General features: G+C 36.5%; 1 protein-coding gene across 1 annotated transcript in view; it reads left to right on the forward strand.

Moving 5' to 3' along the window:
* DIAPH3 (diaphanous-related formin 3) overlaps positions 1–19,153 on the forward strand; it is a 740,013-nt gene that overhangs the window by 457,999 nt on the left and 262,861 nt on the right. The window contains exon 23 of the mRNA XM_006882733.1: positions 2,949–3,113. Within this exon, the coding sequence (XP_006882795.1) occupies positions 2,949–3,113 (165 nt within the window). The remainder of the gene's footprint in view (positions 1–2,948; positions 3,114–19,153) is intronic.

Genomic DNA, 19,153 nt, shown 5'->3' on the forward strand with positions numbered 1-19,153 from the left:
GACGGCACATAACAACAACAACAACAACAATATAGCACTATATCGTCGTCTTCTTGTTGTCAAAGCGGTGTCTTAGGAACTTTTCAAATTAACCAATGGATACTGAAATCATCCTAGAAAATTTGTTTAATATAGAAACTTTTATTTTGCATTTCATAAACCCACAATATAGCACAATACAGATAAGGCAACACAATACATTTTTCTTTAATTGAACTATGATTAGGATGTAAAATAGAAGCATGATACAAGTAAATTATAACAATGTATAGCACATAGCCTAGTCATAAAGGTGAATTTTCGATTGCTGGGCAAAACTTGTAATACCAGATTTTTCTTCTCTTGAATTAATCTTTTTACTCTCTACTCTCTTGTTTTCTGTTCTCTCTCTTGCCTCCCTTCCATTTAACCTTCTCGACAAATTTAAGGGCTCAGATAAAATGTCTTATTCCTCCTCCTTTACACATACTGTCTTGGTTATCTAATGCTGCTATAAAAGCAACATCACAAGTACATGGCTTTATCAAGGAGAAATGTATTCTCTTAGAGTTGGTTGTTGATAGGTGCCATCAAGTTAGCTACTAGCATTCTGTGAACAACAGATCTGAACCTTGCCCTATCCTGTGACATCCTCATGTTGTCTATCCTGCTGAAGGCCATTGTAATAGTCACTATGTCAACCCATCTCATTGATAGTCGTCTTTTACTGACCCTCGACTGTTTCAAATATGAGGTCCTAAAGTTTAAGAGGCTAGAAATCTGAAGGGCAGGATACTAGCTCAAGAAGAAGCCCCCCCCCCCGCCCCCTTTCTCTTGGTTGTAGAAGAAAGTTCTTGAGTCCTTTTTAATCTGTAGGCCGGGTGGAACACAGAACTTTATTTGCTCAGTCTTTCCCTTGTGTCTAGTAGTATCATTTTACATGAATTCATGTCCAGAAAGACACACTCCATACCTGCAATTGTTTCTGAGTGATATTAAGGGTCCCCCTTTAACGGGCTCAATTTTTTTCTGTTTTAGCCTTAGTGAAATAAAGATATTACCACATAGGAATAGAGTGTTGCATCCTACCCTTAAAACTACAGTGATTTTGTTTAGCAGATGGAGAATCATTACCTAGGTTCCACATTATCTCTTTTTTTACAGGAAGCATAATTTAGTCCATGACAGATACTGATATTTGTAGAGCGAGCTCTCTCTCGTGCGCTCTCTCTCTCTCTTTTTATTCTTTCTACATTTCCAGAGAGTTCTGTAGAACTTTCTTCTTACTGATCTTACTTCTTTATTTCATCTTACTTGTTTTTAAGAGTGTTGCTTTCTTGTGTAGCATCATTATTATCTATCCATTCTCTTTTGTATACTTGTCACCATCTGAACAATCTAATTTACTCCTTCATTATTATCTGTTTCCACACTCTGGAATGTTTGGCTGATTAAAGCAAGGGTTTTGCTTATCTTGTTCATTATGGTTTCCCTTAATGCCTAGAAGAGTATATAGAATACAGGAGAGTTTAGTAAATGAAGAACTGATAACTTCAGGATGAGTAAATTCTGGGCATTTTAAAAGGCCTGTAGTGGGTTTTAGACATGTGCAACTGATTGAAATTAATTCTTGCAAGATGCAGTCATGAAGGAATGAACTACCTTTATAGACTGTGGCTTCAGAATTGATATCAACAATCTGTGTAATTCAGGGATAAATCTTTTCTTGCAAAAAATGAAGATTCATGTGGAAGATTAAAGACTAGAGTGTTCCATAGAAGTTATCGGTAAACCCCAAGAAAACAAATCCTCACACTGGTACCAGTATACAACTTAATGATAGATGGAGAATGGCTTGAAATTGTTAACAGTTTCTTTTTACATGAATCCTCTTTACACAGTCACTACTCATGGTAGTAGCAGTCAAAATATCAAAAGACATATTGCATTGGGGAAACCTGCTCAAAATGCTACAAAGGAAGGGTTTTATTTTCAAACTGAGGTGTGCCTGATGAAAACCAGGTCTTTACAGTTACTTTCTAGCTATCTGAAAATTGGACAATGAATAAGGAAGACCAAAGAAGAATCAATGTCTTTGAATTATGGTGTTGGTGACAAGTACTGAATATCCCAATGCTGCTAAAAGAATAAGTCTGTCTTGAAAAGAATGTAACCAGGTTGTTTGTAGAGGTAGCAGTAGTGAAATTTGGTCTCACATGCTTTGGGCATGTTATAAGAAGTGGCCAAGTCCATGGTGGGAAGTGGAGTGATAGAAAAGATGAAGACCTTCAACAGGTTTAGCTGACAAAGTGAGTGTAATGGTTTGAGCTAGATAGCGATCATGTTGATAGTGCAACACAGGGACAGGTGCAGGTGTGTTGGTCATAAAGTTGATATGATTTGTAGTTGACTCAAGGTACTTAACAACAAAGAAATGAGAATCATTTACGTGGTATATCCTCTATCATATTTGGCAGTAGTTCAGAGATTGAATAAAGTAAACAAATTTATAATCCAGTAGTGATAAAATGGTTAGTGGTAAATTATTGGAATTTTTTTAAAGTACTAAGAAAGCATCATATATTTTGTGTATTGTTATCTCTGCTGATTGTATTGTTGAGGTCAATATCATATAGTTATCAATGCCAACTACTAACTGTCTTAATTTTTAATCACAATGTCTGTTGAGAGGTTATATATAGATAGGCAATCAGAATAAAATTTTCTTGAACTCAATTATAAAGAAATGGTAAATATGGAAATATTTGTATTTTGTGATCATTTATTTAGCTTAAACTATTTAAAAATGGATTTTATCGTTGCATAATGCAGACCGACATCAGAAAGGTTGTTAATTTTGGAATTTTGCTGATGTGGTAATGATACCTACAAATTAAAAATATTAGCTTTGCAGGTTTTTGTCTTTCAACAGTACTTTGGAAATGTTAAATACCTTAACTATAATATACAGCTTTGTCATCAGTGCAAAAGAACAATATGAGAAACTTTCAAAATTACACGAGAACATGGAAAAGTTATACCAGAGTCTAATGGAATACTATGCTATAGATGGGAAGAAGGTTTCCGTGGAAGACTTTTTATCTGACTTGAATGACTTCAGAACCACATTCATGGTATGTTGAAAATAATAAAAAGAACTACTTGTTTTTCCAGAAATTTTCTATTTCTAATGCCTTGTTTATCATTATTTTATTCTAATGTTATTCTTGTAACAAACTCACCTTTCTGGTGTTTAAATTTACTTTAAAAATTTTTAGATTTCAATCTCTTGGGAAAAAATGTGTATTCTGTTCTGCCTTGGTCTTTCAGCTTTAAACTGTAATCAGGATTTTTAACTGAAAAAGTGACAAATTCTGAAGTTCTTCATAAAAGCCCCCTCCTAGCTGATTATAGAGCGCTTTTGTCCTAACTTTTTGGTGATGGATTTGTTTCTTTATACTTAAGATTCAATTTGTATTTTGTGGTATAATTTTACCAAATTCTCTGCAGCTCTTGTGAAGCTTTTTTCCCCCTTTTCTTTTCTTAATGCATTGTACAATAAGCTACCTGTGATTTGCCTTTGAATGGATTTCATATTCCTAGGGTTTCCTTTAGATACTTTAATAGAGAGGTCAGGTCTTTGATGTGGAATCCTTTCATTTAGGCATTAAAAAGATCTTTTGAAAGGTATTAGCTGATTAGATGGGGGGAAAAAAGCACACACATATTAAAGCAAGAAAGCAGTGTTGTCTCCCTAGGGAAATGGTTGATACATTTCTACAATGAAAATTTATGTTATCCTTAATAGGTGGGTAAGTCATTTCTGTATTTCAGCCAATATTTCTGTGGATTAAAAAGTTTTGAGACGTAAAGAGAAAGGTTCCTTCAAGACATGGTTCTTTTTCAGTCTCCAGTAACTTTTATAATGAATTTATTAGACTTTGTCATGAGTACTTATGATTAGCTAGCCTTTGTATAAAATTTCCAATATTTTAAAGAAAAATTCATTTTCAATAAATACACTTTTACTCAAAGTTCAGCTTGTTTTCTAACCCTAATTCAAAATGGCTCTTTAATTTCTTTTTCAATACTAGAAATATTTTGTTAATGATTTTATTTGTGACTTATCCACCCTATCTGCAGATACTATATAACTTTTCAGTTCTATGATGCAGCATGGCTCACTCGACGCTTGGAAATCTGAGATTTAGATTTGAGTTCAGGGTTAGTTCTATGACTATGAAAATGTATTTGACAACTTCCATGAAGCATGATTTTCTTATTTGAAAATGAGATGCTATGTCTTTTCTAAAAAGAATGCTTACCTACCAGATGTTGTTGTGTACTGTCGAGTGAGAATTCAATCTCTGACCACGTGTAATTCTCGCATTGGAGGAGCTTGTCCATCGAAGCAGCTGGTGACCTTGCCTTCAGGATTTCAGTGATACTGCTAGCTACGTGGCCTCGAAAGCTCCCTACCTATTGTTGTTGTTGTTGTTGTTAAGTGCCATTGGGTCATAGACGACTCTGCGACCCTGTGAACAAAGAAATGATGAAAGTTATACAACTGTTCAGTCTTGCTGAGTCGTCTATGACTCGATGGCACTTAACAACAACAACAACAACAATAATAGGAACAGTTGTATAACTTTAATCATTTCTCCAAGTTCATAGCGTTTCCAGAGGCAAGCTATTTTGAAAATGGATGCAACTCCTGCTTCCAAGCTTATTTTAATCGGGGAGTTCCACCAAACTCTGTCCACCATGGGTAACCATTATAAAATTTTACACCAGTGTCACAGTGTTCAGCATCACAGCAACTGTGAGTTAACTCTGTACAGCAAATGGACAGACCAGTGCTATACCACTCAGAAGAATATTTGACCAAAAACAATTAAAACCAGGCCTGAGGGCTGCAGATTAAAATCACCCACCTTTTGACTTGTTAGCATAACTTTCTATCCACCAGGCCCACAGAGCTCTCTCTATGTTGTTGTTGTTGTTAAGTGCCTTCGAGTCATAGACAACTCATAGCAATCCTATGAACAAAAGACCTGAACAATATAAAATGTATCTATTAGATGAGATAATAGTTACTATATCCCACTGGCTACTGGGGAGGATAAAGATGAGCAGTCTCCTCTCATAAAGATTTGCCTTCTTTGAAACGCCATGGAGCATTCTCAGGAGTCAGAACCAACTTCACAACAGTCAGTTGGGGGTGGGAATCATAAATTATAAGGAACCCTGGTGGCACAATGAGTTATGTGCTTGACTGTTACTCTTAAAAGCCTGCCTGTCCAAATCTTCCAGCCTCTCCAAGCAACAGGAATGGACAGTCACTTTCCATAGAGATTTACAACTTGGACCTAATGGAAAGTTACCATGAGTCAGGTAACTCAGTGACTGCAGTTTACAGTTTAACACAGATGGAATCTTCTGTATGACCCACACATACTTCTAAATTCCTGACGTGTCTTACCTCTTTTGATCTCCACAGCACATCTACAGATTTCAGTTACTATTTCTATGATAAATGAGGAAATTGAGAATCAGAGGTGGAAGAAACCTAATTACCTGCAAAATTATAAACTAGGATTTGAACCCATTCTGTGTTAGACTGCCTTCTGGGTGCTATACAGTTTATGCTCCATTTTACAAGAACAGTGATATTTGAAAGGTTCCCTAGTGGAACCAAGTTGGGATTTAGATCTAGACCTTGCGTTAACTCTTCCTTGAGATCCAACAGTAGACAGTTTTGGACAAACTGTAGGAAAATGAGATTTCTCATATTCCATGGTACATGGAAGGAGAAAGTAGGGGAATAGAAGAATGGCTCCAACAGGAAGGTTATAGATATACTTTGTCTAAGAAAACCTAGTGATGCTGTTGGCTAAATATTGAGCTACTAACTGTCTGAACCCACTAGCCCCTCGGTGCTGAGGCAGAGAGAAAGCTGAGGTATTCTGTTCTTCACCTTGGATGACTTATGGGGCAGTTCTACTCTGTCTCCCAGAGTCACTACATCAGAATTAACTGTAGTGAGCTATACGCATTTTTTATACTTGGTTTACTTCAGAGTTTGCCTGATTTCTCTCACTAGGTACTATCTCATATGCATAATCACACACAGCCCATATTTTATAAGATTTACATTGTAGAACTATAAAAAGATTCAACTAAATTGTAATTTTCACATAAATTTTTAGTTAGGATAAAATTAGCGTAAAAATGTGTACACAAACAAGTGTTAGTTATGTGAGGTAATAAAAATTTTATCCAGATATTTTATTGTTCCTCTCAATTCTCTCCTCCCTCATTTTTGGAAATACTGATGATCCTTGACTTACAACAAGGTCCTATATTTCTTGGTTTTATTAATTTCTGTTTGCTGTAATATGTCAATTCGTATTCTATCTATTGCTAAGGCCTTGTTTTTTGCCTTCAGAGCAATCTGAACTTCATCCTTTATCAACATTGCCTCTTGATCATATGTTGTTTCATGAAATCCTTCTGTGTCAGCCTTTTTCTTTTTTTTTCTTTTTTTTTTATATGCAGTGACTCTGTGTACTCCTTCCATCTTGTGATGCTTCCTGGGTCATTCATAATTCTGCCCATAGCATCCTGAGATATTACAACTCAAAGCTTGAATATGTTCTTCAGTTCCTTCAGCTTAAGACATACGGAGCAAGTTTGTCTCTTGATTTTCTAACTTCAGCTCTTTGCACATTTCTTTAAAATACTTTGCTTTGTCTTCCTAAACTGCCCTTTTTTGTTCCGTTCCTTAACTTCTTCATTCTTCTGACATCCATCTTGGTCTTTTCTTTCTCCTCTTTTTAATGACTATTTGCGTTTTTCATGGTTGATATTCTTGATATCCTCCCACAGCTCATCAGGTATTTGCTCATTAATGTCCAAAGCCTCAAACCTATTCCTGAGGTGCTCTTTAAATTCTGGTGAGAAAGACTTGAGGTCAAATTTTCTTTTTTGTGGATTTGATTTTATTTTCTTTAGCTTCAGTTTGAAATTGCATGTGAGTAGTTGATGATCTTTTCCACAATCAGCAGCTAGTTTTCACAGCTGATATTGTACTTTGCCACTGTTTTTTCCACAGATGTAGGCAATCTGATTGCTATGTAGACCATCATGTACAGTTACCGTTTATGTTTTTTATACAAGGTATTTGCAATGAATAAGTCACTGACAGAACAAAAATTTATCATTCTATCTCCAGCCTCATTTCTGTCACCAAGTCCATGTTTTCTGACTACTGATCTTTCCTCGTTGTTCCCAACTTTTGCATTCCAGTCAGTTATTATAATGTTCTTGGTTACACATTCAATCAATTTCTGACTGCAAAATGTGGTAGAAATCATCTATTTATTCCTCTTTCGCTCTGGTTGTTGGTGCAAATATTTGAATTAAAATGGTATTCAACAGACTTCCTTGTATGTATATGGATATTATCCTGTCACTCACAACATTTTCAAGATGGATCTAAAAATAACCTTTTTTTACTATGAAAGCAACCCCTCTCCCCTCACCTTTTCATCTCTGGTGCAGTAGATCATATGATTGTCTAATTCAAAATGTCACATACCAACCCATTTCATATTGATTGTTCCAATCAATAGTTTCTATTTGCAACTGATTCCTCCTTCTCTGTGATTCTCAGTAGGAAGGCTCTGCCTCCTGTGCCGTATCTCCTAGTCTCTACTCTAAATGTGCACTTTTATACATAAAGGTTTTCTTTCAGAAGTGAATAGCCAATCCTTCTCCCTAGTCTGTCTTAATTTGAGTGCTTGACTCAAGAGCAATATATGACAGATAAGAATTTTGCCCAAAAGAGCTTATGAGAGCCCTTCCCCAGTATTCAAGTAATGGATCAGGTATTAGTCCCCCACCCCACCCCCTTAGGCACCTGTATTTTGTTCCCACCTCTGCCCTTGCTATGCTATCATCTAGCTGAGTTCCCTCTCATTGCCCCTTCATCCCCCCCCCACCACCACCACCCCAGCCAATCCTACTTTGATGGGTACACCCACCTCTGCCCACTGACTTCCTCTCCACTCCTGTGATGTTGATTTCACTGCTCTGGATACAATTACTAGGTTATGCCATAAATATAGAGGATAATTACCTGGCCAACTGAATGAAAGAGATCTGTATTTATTCCCATTTCAAAAAAAGGTAACCTGACAGAATGTAGAAATTACTGAACAATAGCACTAGTATTACAAGCAAGCAAGGTCCTACTGAATATTATCCAAAAATGACTGGAACAGTACATCAGCAGAGAACTGCCAGGTATGCAAGCTTGGTTTAGAAGATGCCATGGCACTAGGGACATCATAGCCAATGATAAACGGATCTTGGCCAAAAGCAGAGAGTACCAGAGGAATGTCTACCTGTGTTTTCTTAACTATGCAAAGGCATTTGACTGAGTGGATCACAAGAAATTGTGGCTATCTTTGAGAAGAATGGGATCCCACGCCACTAGATTATGCTCATGTGAAACCTATAGTTATACAAGGAAGCATTAGTGAGAACAGAGCAGGGAAACATTGCATGGTTCAGGATCAGAAAAAGTGTGCGTCAGGAGTGCATCCTATCTCCATACCTTTTCAGTCTATATACAGAACAGATCATTTGGGAAGCTTAACTTTCTGAGGAGGAATGTGGCATCAAAATTATAAAAAGAGTCATCAACAACCTGTATTATGCAAATGACAATCTTGCTTGCTCATACTGAGGAGGACATGAAGCATTTGCTGCAGAACATCAAAGACTGTAGTCTTCAGTATGAATTGAATCTCAACAGCAAGAAAAAAATAAATTATTTCTAGGTTCACTATAAGTCGCAAACCACTCGACGGCACATAACAAGCATCAACAACTGGGCCAATTGACAGCATTCTGGTAAAAGGGATTGAAATTATTATAACTTCAGCTTGCTTGGTTGATTGTTCCAAAATCAACGCTCTTGGCAGCATAAGTCAGGAAATCAAAAGATAAGTTGAATTGGCAAAATCTACTGTCAGCGGCCTCTCTAGAGTCCTGAAGAGCAACTTGGAGACTAAGGTGTGCCGGATACAGGCCATGGTCTTTGCAATTACTTGCTATGCATCAGAGAGCTCAACAATGAGTGACTAAGGATGATAAAAGAAGGATCGGTGCCTTTGAGTTGTGTTCTTGGAAAAGAATTGAACATGCCATGGACTGCCAGGAGAACAAACAAATCTGTCCTAGAGAGGTTAAACCAAGCTGCTCCCTAGAGGCAAGGATTTTGAAGCTATGTCTCACATACTTTGGACACATGACCAGGAGGGACCAGTCCTTGGAAAAGGTGGAGGGACAGTGCAGAGAAGGAATACCCAGAATGCGATAAATTGACTCAGCGACTGGAGAAAAGGGATAAAGCCTGTTGGAGATGACGAGATTTGTTTTGGGTAGGACAGGGTTCAGAGCTATTGTACATAAGGTCACTATGAGAGAAATATGTTTTTAGGTTCTATTTTTATTATCTGTTATAGTCATTGTCTTTCTAACATTCAAGGTTTACAAGTAAACATCTAAGGATGATGGCATCAGTAAATTGCACTCTGCAACATTGTAATAGTAAACATTACTAACAATCAATTGTACTCAAAAAAGAAAAGTCTCCAGATTGATATAAGTTTGGTTCATGGTAATTTTAATACATTATAAATTGGACAATACTTGTATGTATAGTTGCACCTCTTGAATTTTAGACAAAGTATCTTTCAAAAAGACCCATTTCTCAATATTGACAAAACCCAGGCTATCATAAACAATTTAAAACACTGATTTCCAACTCAGATTTTTGCAATTAAAGATCTTTTTCAGTCTTATGATCTTTTATTTAATTCTGTGCCACTCAGAAACTAAGTTAACTTGAATGAGTCAAGTACGAAGGGAAAAAAAAAAAAGTCCGTACCTACAGATGAGGAGTTTAATATGTGGAATGTTAAAGAGGAAATCACATAAATAGAATAAGGGATTTCCCCCCCTATTTTGTGAAAAATACAGTTAAAATATTCTTAAATTATTGTTTTATTCACTGTAGTTGATATATACTCCTTGTCATGAATCGAAGAATTTTACTATTAAGTTCCCTTTTTACTTTTCATATTCATTTGCATACAAAATTTGGATAAATTGTGTTTCACTTATATACATTGTTTTTCACACACTATTCCATTCATACTGTGTTTCATTCATTCATTTTCATACTTTGTGTTTTATAAAATTAAATATATGTGGTTTAAACCATTGCTGTCACTTCACATCTTTGTTTTGGCTTTGTTTTCTCTTCGAACAGTTTTCTGGAGTAGTCTCGGTTTATTTTACTCCATTTATCATACACTATGATCTCTCCTCAGATTCCACTTCCTCTAGTAAGAATTTTGTCTGTCTTGCCTGCTTTGTGACTCTGATGTGGTCATGAAATGTAGTAGATGCATTTGTTGAGTATTGGATGTTCTTAATGTAATGAGTGAGATGTTTAATAGCTGACACACAGTGTCAACTAGGGGCTAGACATTATTATAAGAACCTTACCTTGTTTGTTTTCACTTTCTTAGCCCTTGTAACAGTTTTATAAGGTTGGTAGTGTGTGTGTGTGTGTGTGTGTGTGTGTGTGTGTGTAATTATTATTACTCTCTTTTTACAGTTGAGAAAACTAAGTTTAAGCAAGATTGTGACTTGATTATACAGTTAGTGAGTGATAGAGTTGAGATCTTTACCCAGGCATTCTGGCTCCTACACAGCTGAATCATAATCATTCTTATTAAATTAGCTCTGGTGGCTTAGTGGCATGAAACAGCACTGCAGTCTCAAAGGAGTGCAGTTCACATCCACCAGCTGCTCCACAGAAGGATGGACAATCTTCTCCTGTGCGATTTACTGTCCGAAAACCCTCAGGAGGGTCTTGTATGCATTATTTCTGACTCGATATTACACAACAACAACATAGTGTCAAACACGTTTATCTTAAAACTTAAATGTTTTTCCTGTCCTCCAAATTAAAAAGTTGCCCACTCATACTTGGAACAGTAATTTCATCTGTGAATGATTTGTTATTTATGCTTTAGAATTGTCTCCAAATCAAAACATAAGAAATTAGAAGCTTGCTAACTGTTTATTCAAAGCCCGTTATTTTACTCATACACTCACTCAGCAATACTGCTAGGGTTTTACACTCAAGTTTGTGCAGATGTAGCTTTTAAAATTGCCCCCGCCCCTCTGTAATAGCCTTGTTAAAATAGCTAAAGAAGAAACAGCTGTTCCAGACTATTGCCTCAAGACCTATAGACCAAGGGGGAAAGTTTCATGATCTTGTAACTTACTCTGAGTAACAGCTGTTCATTTTGACAGCAGCTTAGCTAACCCTTTAACCTTTTTGAAGATTCCAAATTAGGGTACTTTTTTTTAAGAGAGAGAGAGAGAGAGAGAGAGAGAGAGAGAGAGAGAGAGTGTGTGTGTGTGTGTGTGTGTGTGTGTGTGTGTGTGTGTTTATTAAATGGTAAACTATAAGTAGTATGTTTTAGCAGGAATGGCTTCTAATGACCCCAGAAAAAGAGAGTGTGTTTACATTGCAGTTTTATTTACTTTTATTTTTATTGACATCTTCAATTGGAAATAATAAAAATAGCCCCCCAGGTTCTGCTTCTGCTTTTTGTGAGACCTTGTGCTCTATATGCTTTGTCTTTCTCCACATTTTTGTGAGATACAAAATGTTACACCTGACACACTGCAAGTTAGAAAATCTCAGTGCCTTTGTAGAGGTGCTTGAACATTTATAAAAACAGAAACCCTTGCTACTGAATTGCTTGTAATTATAGTCACTCTATAGAGTTTCAATAACTGTAATCTTTACGTCATTTTAATTGTTAAACACTGAAATGCTAAAAGAATGGTTAAGGGTTTGAACTCTGTCTATACATGCCAGCAACTACGGAGGGAGAAAAGACAGGGAAGTATACTTTTCAAACAGTAAATAACCTAAGGACTTCACTCAGTTTCACCCAACAGCTCCAGGATTTGAGGTTCAAAAGTTTGCACATCTGCTTAGAGAATTTTCAAAAGTCATTATGATATTGAAAGGGATGTTTCGGATAACTCATTTTCCTTTTGATTTAAATTGTTTTGATGATTGAAGACTATTGGGAGATCTAATTCTTTTTCAAAGTTTAGAACATCCTTTTTTTAAAAAAATTGCTGGAGACCACGAAGTCAGAACTGACTCATTGCTGAACCTTCAGTAGCTTTTCAGAGACAGTGTGAATCACATGGGAGGAGATTGTCCATCTTTCTCCCATGGAGCAGCTAGTGGATTTGAAAGTTCGACAACTGTTAACGTAAAACAGAACTCTGTTGGCTTTGTGATAAGAAACTTTCCAGCAATCCCGAAGGCACACTTTGAACCCACCGTGTCAGTCCATCTATTTGAGGCTCTTCCCCTCTTTCGCTGACCCTCCTCTTTTCCAAGCATGATGGTTTTTTCCAGTGACTGACCTAACAGCATATCCAAAGTTTATGAGATGGAGTTTACCGTCCTTACCTCTTAAGGAGCAACCCGTTTACATTTTTAACAAAGATCTATTCTTTTTGACATTCCATTCACCACTATTCTCAACACCATAACTCAAAGGCATTCATTATATCATCCTTCCTCATCGTTCAACATTCAGATGCATAGCGAATAAGTAAAACTATCATAGCTTTTAGAAAAGTGCACCTTGCATCTTATTTTTTAAATTGATGTCACTGTTCCATAGAATTTTGGAGAGGTAATTGACAGCAGATTTTCCTAATGCTTAGACATCTTTTGAGTTCTTGATTCCTGGTACCAATGATGTTGCTTGTGGATGAAATAAAGTAAGATTAAATTTTTCACAATTTTGATCCTTTCTTCATCTTACATGATGTTTTTTATTGGCGGAGTGCCAAGGAGTTTTGCTTTCTTAATTCTGAAATGTAATTTAAATTGTAGTCTTTGAATTCTTCAAAGTGCTTCAGGTTCTTTTCACTTTCAGCAGTCAAGGTCTGTGATCTGCATAACACAGGTTATTGATAAGTCTTTCACCAAACCTTGATGTCACAGTCTTCTTCATAAAGTCCAGCATCCTGAATGATTTGTTCCACATACAGATTAAATAGGTATGTAGAAAGTAAATACTTTGACACATACCTTTCTTGATTTGGAGCCATGCAATGTTCCCTTGTTCTATTCAGACAACAGTTTCTTAGTCTATGTATATGTTTTGCATGAGCAACATTAAGTGTGTTGGGATTTTCATTCTTCTCAATGTTAGCTGTTTTGTTGTGATCCATACAGTCATATTTCTTTTCATAGTCACTGAGACATTAATAGGCACCCTTCTGGAATTCTCTGCTTTCACCCAAGATTCATCAGTCATCAACAGTCATATGTTTGGTGTCACAGCCTCTTATAATCCAGCTTGAATTTTTGGCAGTTCTCTGGTGGTTTAGTGATAAGGAGTTGCACTGGCAACCCAAAGACATGTCATTCAGATCTACCAGCTGACCTGCCAAAGACAGACAACCTCTTTCCCTGCAGTTGACAACCTCTGAAAACCCACTATGAGCTGGTTCCAACTTAAGGCACATAGCAAGCTCCTAGTATAGGTTCAGTAAATTGGTGACCTAGGAACAGCAAGAGTTCTGCCAAGTGGCATTCATGTCATTGTACATTGTTGCATCACAAAAATAATCTTTGCCACTTGTTTCTGGTGTTAGATGCACTTCTCCTATATGAGCAGATTTTATAGAATCAATTGAGCTCATTATGGGGTTTGTTATTATATCATGCTAACAACCTCTATATTCCATTTACCATATTCAGTAACTGTAGCATGTTCATATGTATCCTTTTAATTTACAACTAATTTTCTTCTCTCTCATTGATCACTATGGCTTGGGAGTCCAGTATAGGTCCTTGTTTTAAGTTTCTATTAACATTCATATTTGACAGTCTTGCTCTTAGTTTACTCATATGGGCCCAAATAATATTCCTTCTTTTTTAATAGTCATTACTTATCCTGAGCTATGGTGGTCTAGTGGCAAGAAGCTGCGCTGTGATTAATCCCGAAAGCACTCAGATCAAGACCACCAGCTGTTCTGTGGAAGAAGGATGGACAGTCTCCTCCCTTGTGATTAACTGTCTCGGAAAACCTGCTGGAGAGTCAGCTCTGGGTGGTCCAACTCTATGGTACACAACAACAACTTATCCTGAAGATGCTAACTTTATTAAAAATTGTCATAAGTTCTTTTGCTAGCTTCTCTCTTTAACCATAATTTCTGTTACTTTGAAGCAGCATTCTTAAATCCCTAAACAAATTTCATCTGACACATTATTTGTTTTGCTTAATATAGAAATACTCTGCAAGCTTTCACCTCTCAAGACTCCTTTGTTGTTTGTCCCCACTAAATAACAAGTTTCAAAATAATTTTTCTACTAAATTATACTTTTTAAGCAAATGTTACTTTTCCATTTTAGTTAGACATGCATAGCTGTAATGGGGAGCCTCTCAATTTGCCATAGCATATATTCCTGGATAGAACTGATGTGATGATTCTTAAAGATGTCAGGCATTTCAGCGTATGTGGGTTTTTTTCTCAAGGGACAAACCATTTTTGTTTGGAAAAGGCCACTAGACATCCCTTTTGAGTAATAGTTCCTGTGGCACTCAACCAGGTGGATTGACACGGTGACTGCAGCAATGCGCTCGAGATTGTGAGGTTGGCACAAGATAGGACATGGTTCAGATCTATTGTTTATAGAGTCGCTATGAGTCATACTAGACTTAAAGGACCCTAATAATAAAAATATAAGTAATGATACTGAGTATCTGAAAACTCTTTTGGCAAAGGATTTCAAGGGCATTAGAAAGCAGTCTTTGCCTGGGAAAAGATTACTACTGAACACACAAAAAATAAGGGTCATTTTTCTTGTTTTCTTTTAGTAATGGATATGGTTTATTTGTGCAGATCTCTGCACCAGTTTTTATAGTTTTTAAACTAGTCTTTCAAGTTATTGGATTTTAGTCTATAAAACCTTATTTGTCCCTTACCCTCCAACTCATCTGTGTGTGTGTGGGGTGTGTGTGTGTGTGTGTGTGTGTGTGTGTGAAAGAGAGAGAGAGAGAGAGAGAAACTCAGATATTAATTATGTTTGCTGAGAGGAAAAGAAAGAGTTAGCTCTGGTTTCCTCACATTTCAAGTGACTGGTTTATTCGGCATCACACAGTCCTCACCTCCTTTGTTAGCTTGTTTGTTTCTTTCATTCCAGTGCTCTGTTTTGTTGTTCACCTCTAGCAGGTTGACAGCGAAGGTTATGAATTGAGGCTTTGACACTTAAGAGTCATGCATTTGATGCTTGTTTGGGCTGATTGTTGGTGACTGTGGACAGCTCACGTTAACCTGGCTGACCTGTGGCTATGCTAATAATAGCAGCACATGCTTCTTGGAATTGGTAAAGATAGATGACATAAAAATATGTATTATGATAGAATATTTAACGTATTTTATCTTTCATTCATTATTTTTGCTTCTACATGGAATACTTTTAATGAAAATGAAAATATATAAATAGCTTTTTAGATTCTCTCTATAATTTATTAAAATTATGTTTCATCTAGTTAACATTATGCCATGCTTTTAATTTTCAGTTTATATTTATACATAGGAAATACTTGCCATGAACTAATTTAAAATCAATTATAACTTATTTAATCTTGCCACATCAATTGATCAAATACCATTTATTATTTTATATTATGGTTTGGCTAAAGTAATTAATTTCCAAACATAAATGAATTATCAAGTTCAAGAGTTGTTTAATGTAAATGTTTGCAACATTTTCTTGAACTTTCTCTGCCAAATTATTAAAATTATACAGATTTTGTTCTTGACAACTCTAAATGCCATTCTTACTACCAAGTGAACAAACCACCTCACGACTAGCAGCTCCAAAGTTATAAGCATTTCCTGTGTGTCTCTTAAATCTTACAGAATTACTCATTATGTGTTGGCAGAGAAACGAAAATCATGTACAAGACCTATGATTTGATGTTGAGCGAGCTTGTCTGTTCATAATAGAAACGAAATTATTTTTAATTTTTCTCTAGGTATCCTGTGTTTTTACATATGGTGGTTATCCTGGGATCCTGTGTAGTGGCATAATAACTATGGAGATGATAGCATAGCCCAAAGAGGGTTCACTGCTAGCTGAAAGGCAGCTTCTCTTTGGCAGTCAGAATCCACTAGACATTCTGGGAAGAAAGATACACAGTCCTCTCCCATGTGATTTGCAGCCTCAGAAACCTACCAGTGAGTCAGCCATGAGGCAGTTCCAACTCAGCAACAGTGAACATGAAATGAATAATGCTTATGTGTAGAACAAAACAAACAAAAGCATGGATCATCCAGTCAGAACTGACTTATAGTTTTCAGAGGCTGTAAATGGCATTGGAGGTCTTTCTTCCACAGAGCAGCTGATGGGTTTGAACCTCCTGCTTTCGGGTTGGCAGTACAATTCCTTACCTGTAATCCACCAGAGCTGCTGCTTTTGACCTGATCTTTTAATTGAGGATTCTACTCTTCCAGATGCTGAGTGTTTGGGATTTGCAGCCATGAGAACTATTTTTCTTATATGTTTCCCAATCTTTTTTTTTTTTTTTCGTAGTACAGAGCACGGTTTAGGGCTGTTGTACATAGGGTCGCTATGAGTCGCAAACGACTCGATGGTACATAACAACAACAATCAATATATACTAACTGGCTTGATTTTTCTCTTTGCTAATAAAAGTTATTCTTGCTATACATTACTCAGTGGGATAATAACTAGCATGTGAATGGCAGGTGTTATATAACTAAATAATTGGCATTTTGTCTTTTATTTTTTTAAATAATGTCTTTCTTTTCTCTGTTTCTTAAATATTCTTTTATTTAAAATAGTATCATTTCTTTAAATTAGATAAAAAGCAGTTGCCATTTGTGTTTCTTTACAATTATGATAAGCCCATGAGTGTCACAGTAGGTCTGAGACCTACAGGGAATGTAATGGTGTTTCAGAGATACATGACTAGGCCTTTCATCCAGTGCATTCCAGAGTGGAACCACCTCCCACCTTTTGGTGGTGACTGTTGTTGTTGCATGCAATCCGGTCAATTCTGACTCATAGGGAAGCTATTCTCACTTGATTGAAGTCTTGTCGAGTGTTGCACCATCTTCATAATCTTGACTTAGCTTGAGCAAATTTTTTAGTCACTATGTATAATCCATCTTCTTAAAGGTCTTCTTCACCTTTGCTGATGTTCTACTTTATTCAACATAATGTTCTTTTATAAGTATTGATCCCTCCCAATGCCCAACAAACGTGAAAGGAACAGTCTCATTGTCTTTGCTATTAAAGGATATTGTGGCTATATTTCTTCTAAAATAGAATTGCTTGTTCATTTGGCAGTCTAGAGTATATTTATCCAACACTGCAATTCAAAGGCATCAAGTCTTCTTTGACTTTATTCATTGTCCGAATTTTACATGGATGTGAAACACTTGAAAATACCACAACTTGGATCAGGTGCGTCTTTGTCTTTAAATTGACATTCTTGCTTTTTAACCATATAAAGAGGTCCTTGACAGCAGATATGACCAATCTAGCTTTTAATTTCTTAACTAGTGCTTCATTGAGATTTGGTCGTAATTTCAGTTAAAATGAAATAATTGACAACTTCGATCTTTTTCTCCTTTTATCATGATGTTTCCCATTAGTCCACTGGTGAAGGCATTTGTTTACTTGATACTAAAGTATAATTCATACTGGAGTTTGAAGTGTTAGATATTCTTTAGTATATTCCCTTTAAGTTTCTTGAGCAGATTGTTGATAAATCTTCCTCTTAACATAACCTGATGTTACATTTTGATTCATAAAGTCCATTGCAAATAATGTACTTTCTCAGCATACCCTTTAAGTATGTGTGGAGAGAGGATACAACTTTGACACACACCGTCTTGATTTTAGGCCATGTTGTTAAGTGCCGTTGAGTCAAGTACCATGCGTAGTGACCTTATGAACCACAGATCTGAACCCAGTCCAATCCTGGGCCATTCTCATACTTGTTGCCACACTAGATCCCATTGCAACTGTCACCATTTGAATCCATCTATTTGAAGGTCTTTCTCTCTTTTGCCAACTCTTCACTTTTCCAAGCATGATGCCTCTCTCCAAGGAATACCCTCTCCTGGCAACATGCTTGACATATGTGAGATGAAGCTTTATCATCTTTACCTCCAAGGAACACTCCAGCTAGACTTTCTCCAAGATAGATTTATTTGTTATTTTGGAAGTACATGAGATAGTCAATACTCTTCTCAAACACTACAGCTCAAAGACATCAATTCTTCTTCTGTCATCAGCTCTCAGATGCATAGCAACTGATTGGAAAGAACATGGCTTGAATCAGATTCACTTTAGTCCTCAAACTGGTGTCATTCATTGTGCTTCAATAATTTGAGACATCCCTAATCTACAGACTTGCCCAGTGCAATATGTCTTCTGATTTCCTGACTCAGGAAATGGTACAGTCAGGATTGGTAGCAAGGGATTGTATATCCAAGTATGTTGGTTCTAAGTCCAAATAAGATGAATTCATTAACAGTTTAAATCTTTTTTAAAAAATAATTTTAATGAGCATGTACAGAGATTTTGGATTTCCATTCATTCATTGCTGCACTTCTCTACCCGCCCAGTCCTCTCCCCCCGCCCCCCAGTTCGCCCCTCTCTTTCGAAAGTAAAAGAAAGACTCCCTCCCTGGTACACTATCCCCCCAGCACCCCTCCCACCACCCCAAGTACATTCCACTATACAACCTTAATTGTGGACTCTTGTGATAACCATAATACCCTATCATACATCGCTTGTAAATTATTCAGTCCCTCATCTGTTTCAGTGCAGTATACAAAATTTATCCAGTTTTTCTCAGTCTTATTACCCCCACCCTGATATCAGTCCCATTTTACAGCAGTGTCACCATACAATATTTGACCTTTTGCGACTGAGATATTTCACTCAGCATAATGTCCTCCAGGCTCACCCATTTTGAATAATATTGAATGAGTTCCTTGTTTT

Source organism: Elephantulus edwardii, unplaced genomic scaffold (genome assembly GCF_000299155.1).
Source record: "Elephantulus edwardii isolate Elephantulus edwardi_28Jun2011 unplaced genomic scaffold, EleEdw1.0 scaffold00023, whole genome shotgun sequence".
NCBI lineage: Eukaryota > Metazoa > Chordata > Mammalia > Macroscelidea > Macroscelididae > Elephantulus > Elephantulus edwardii.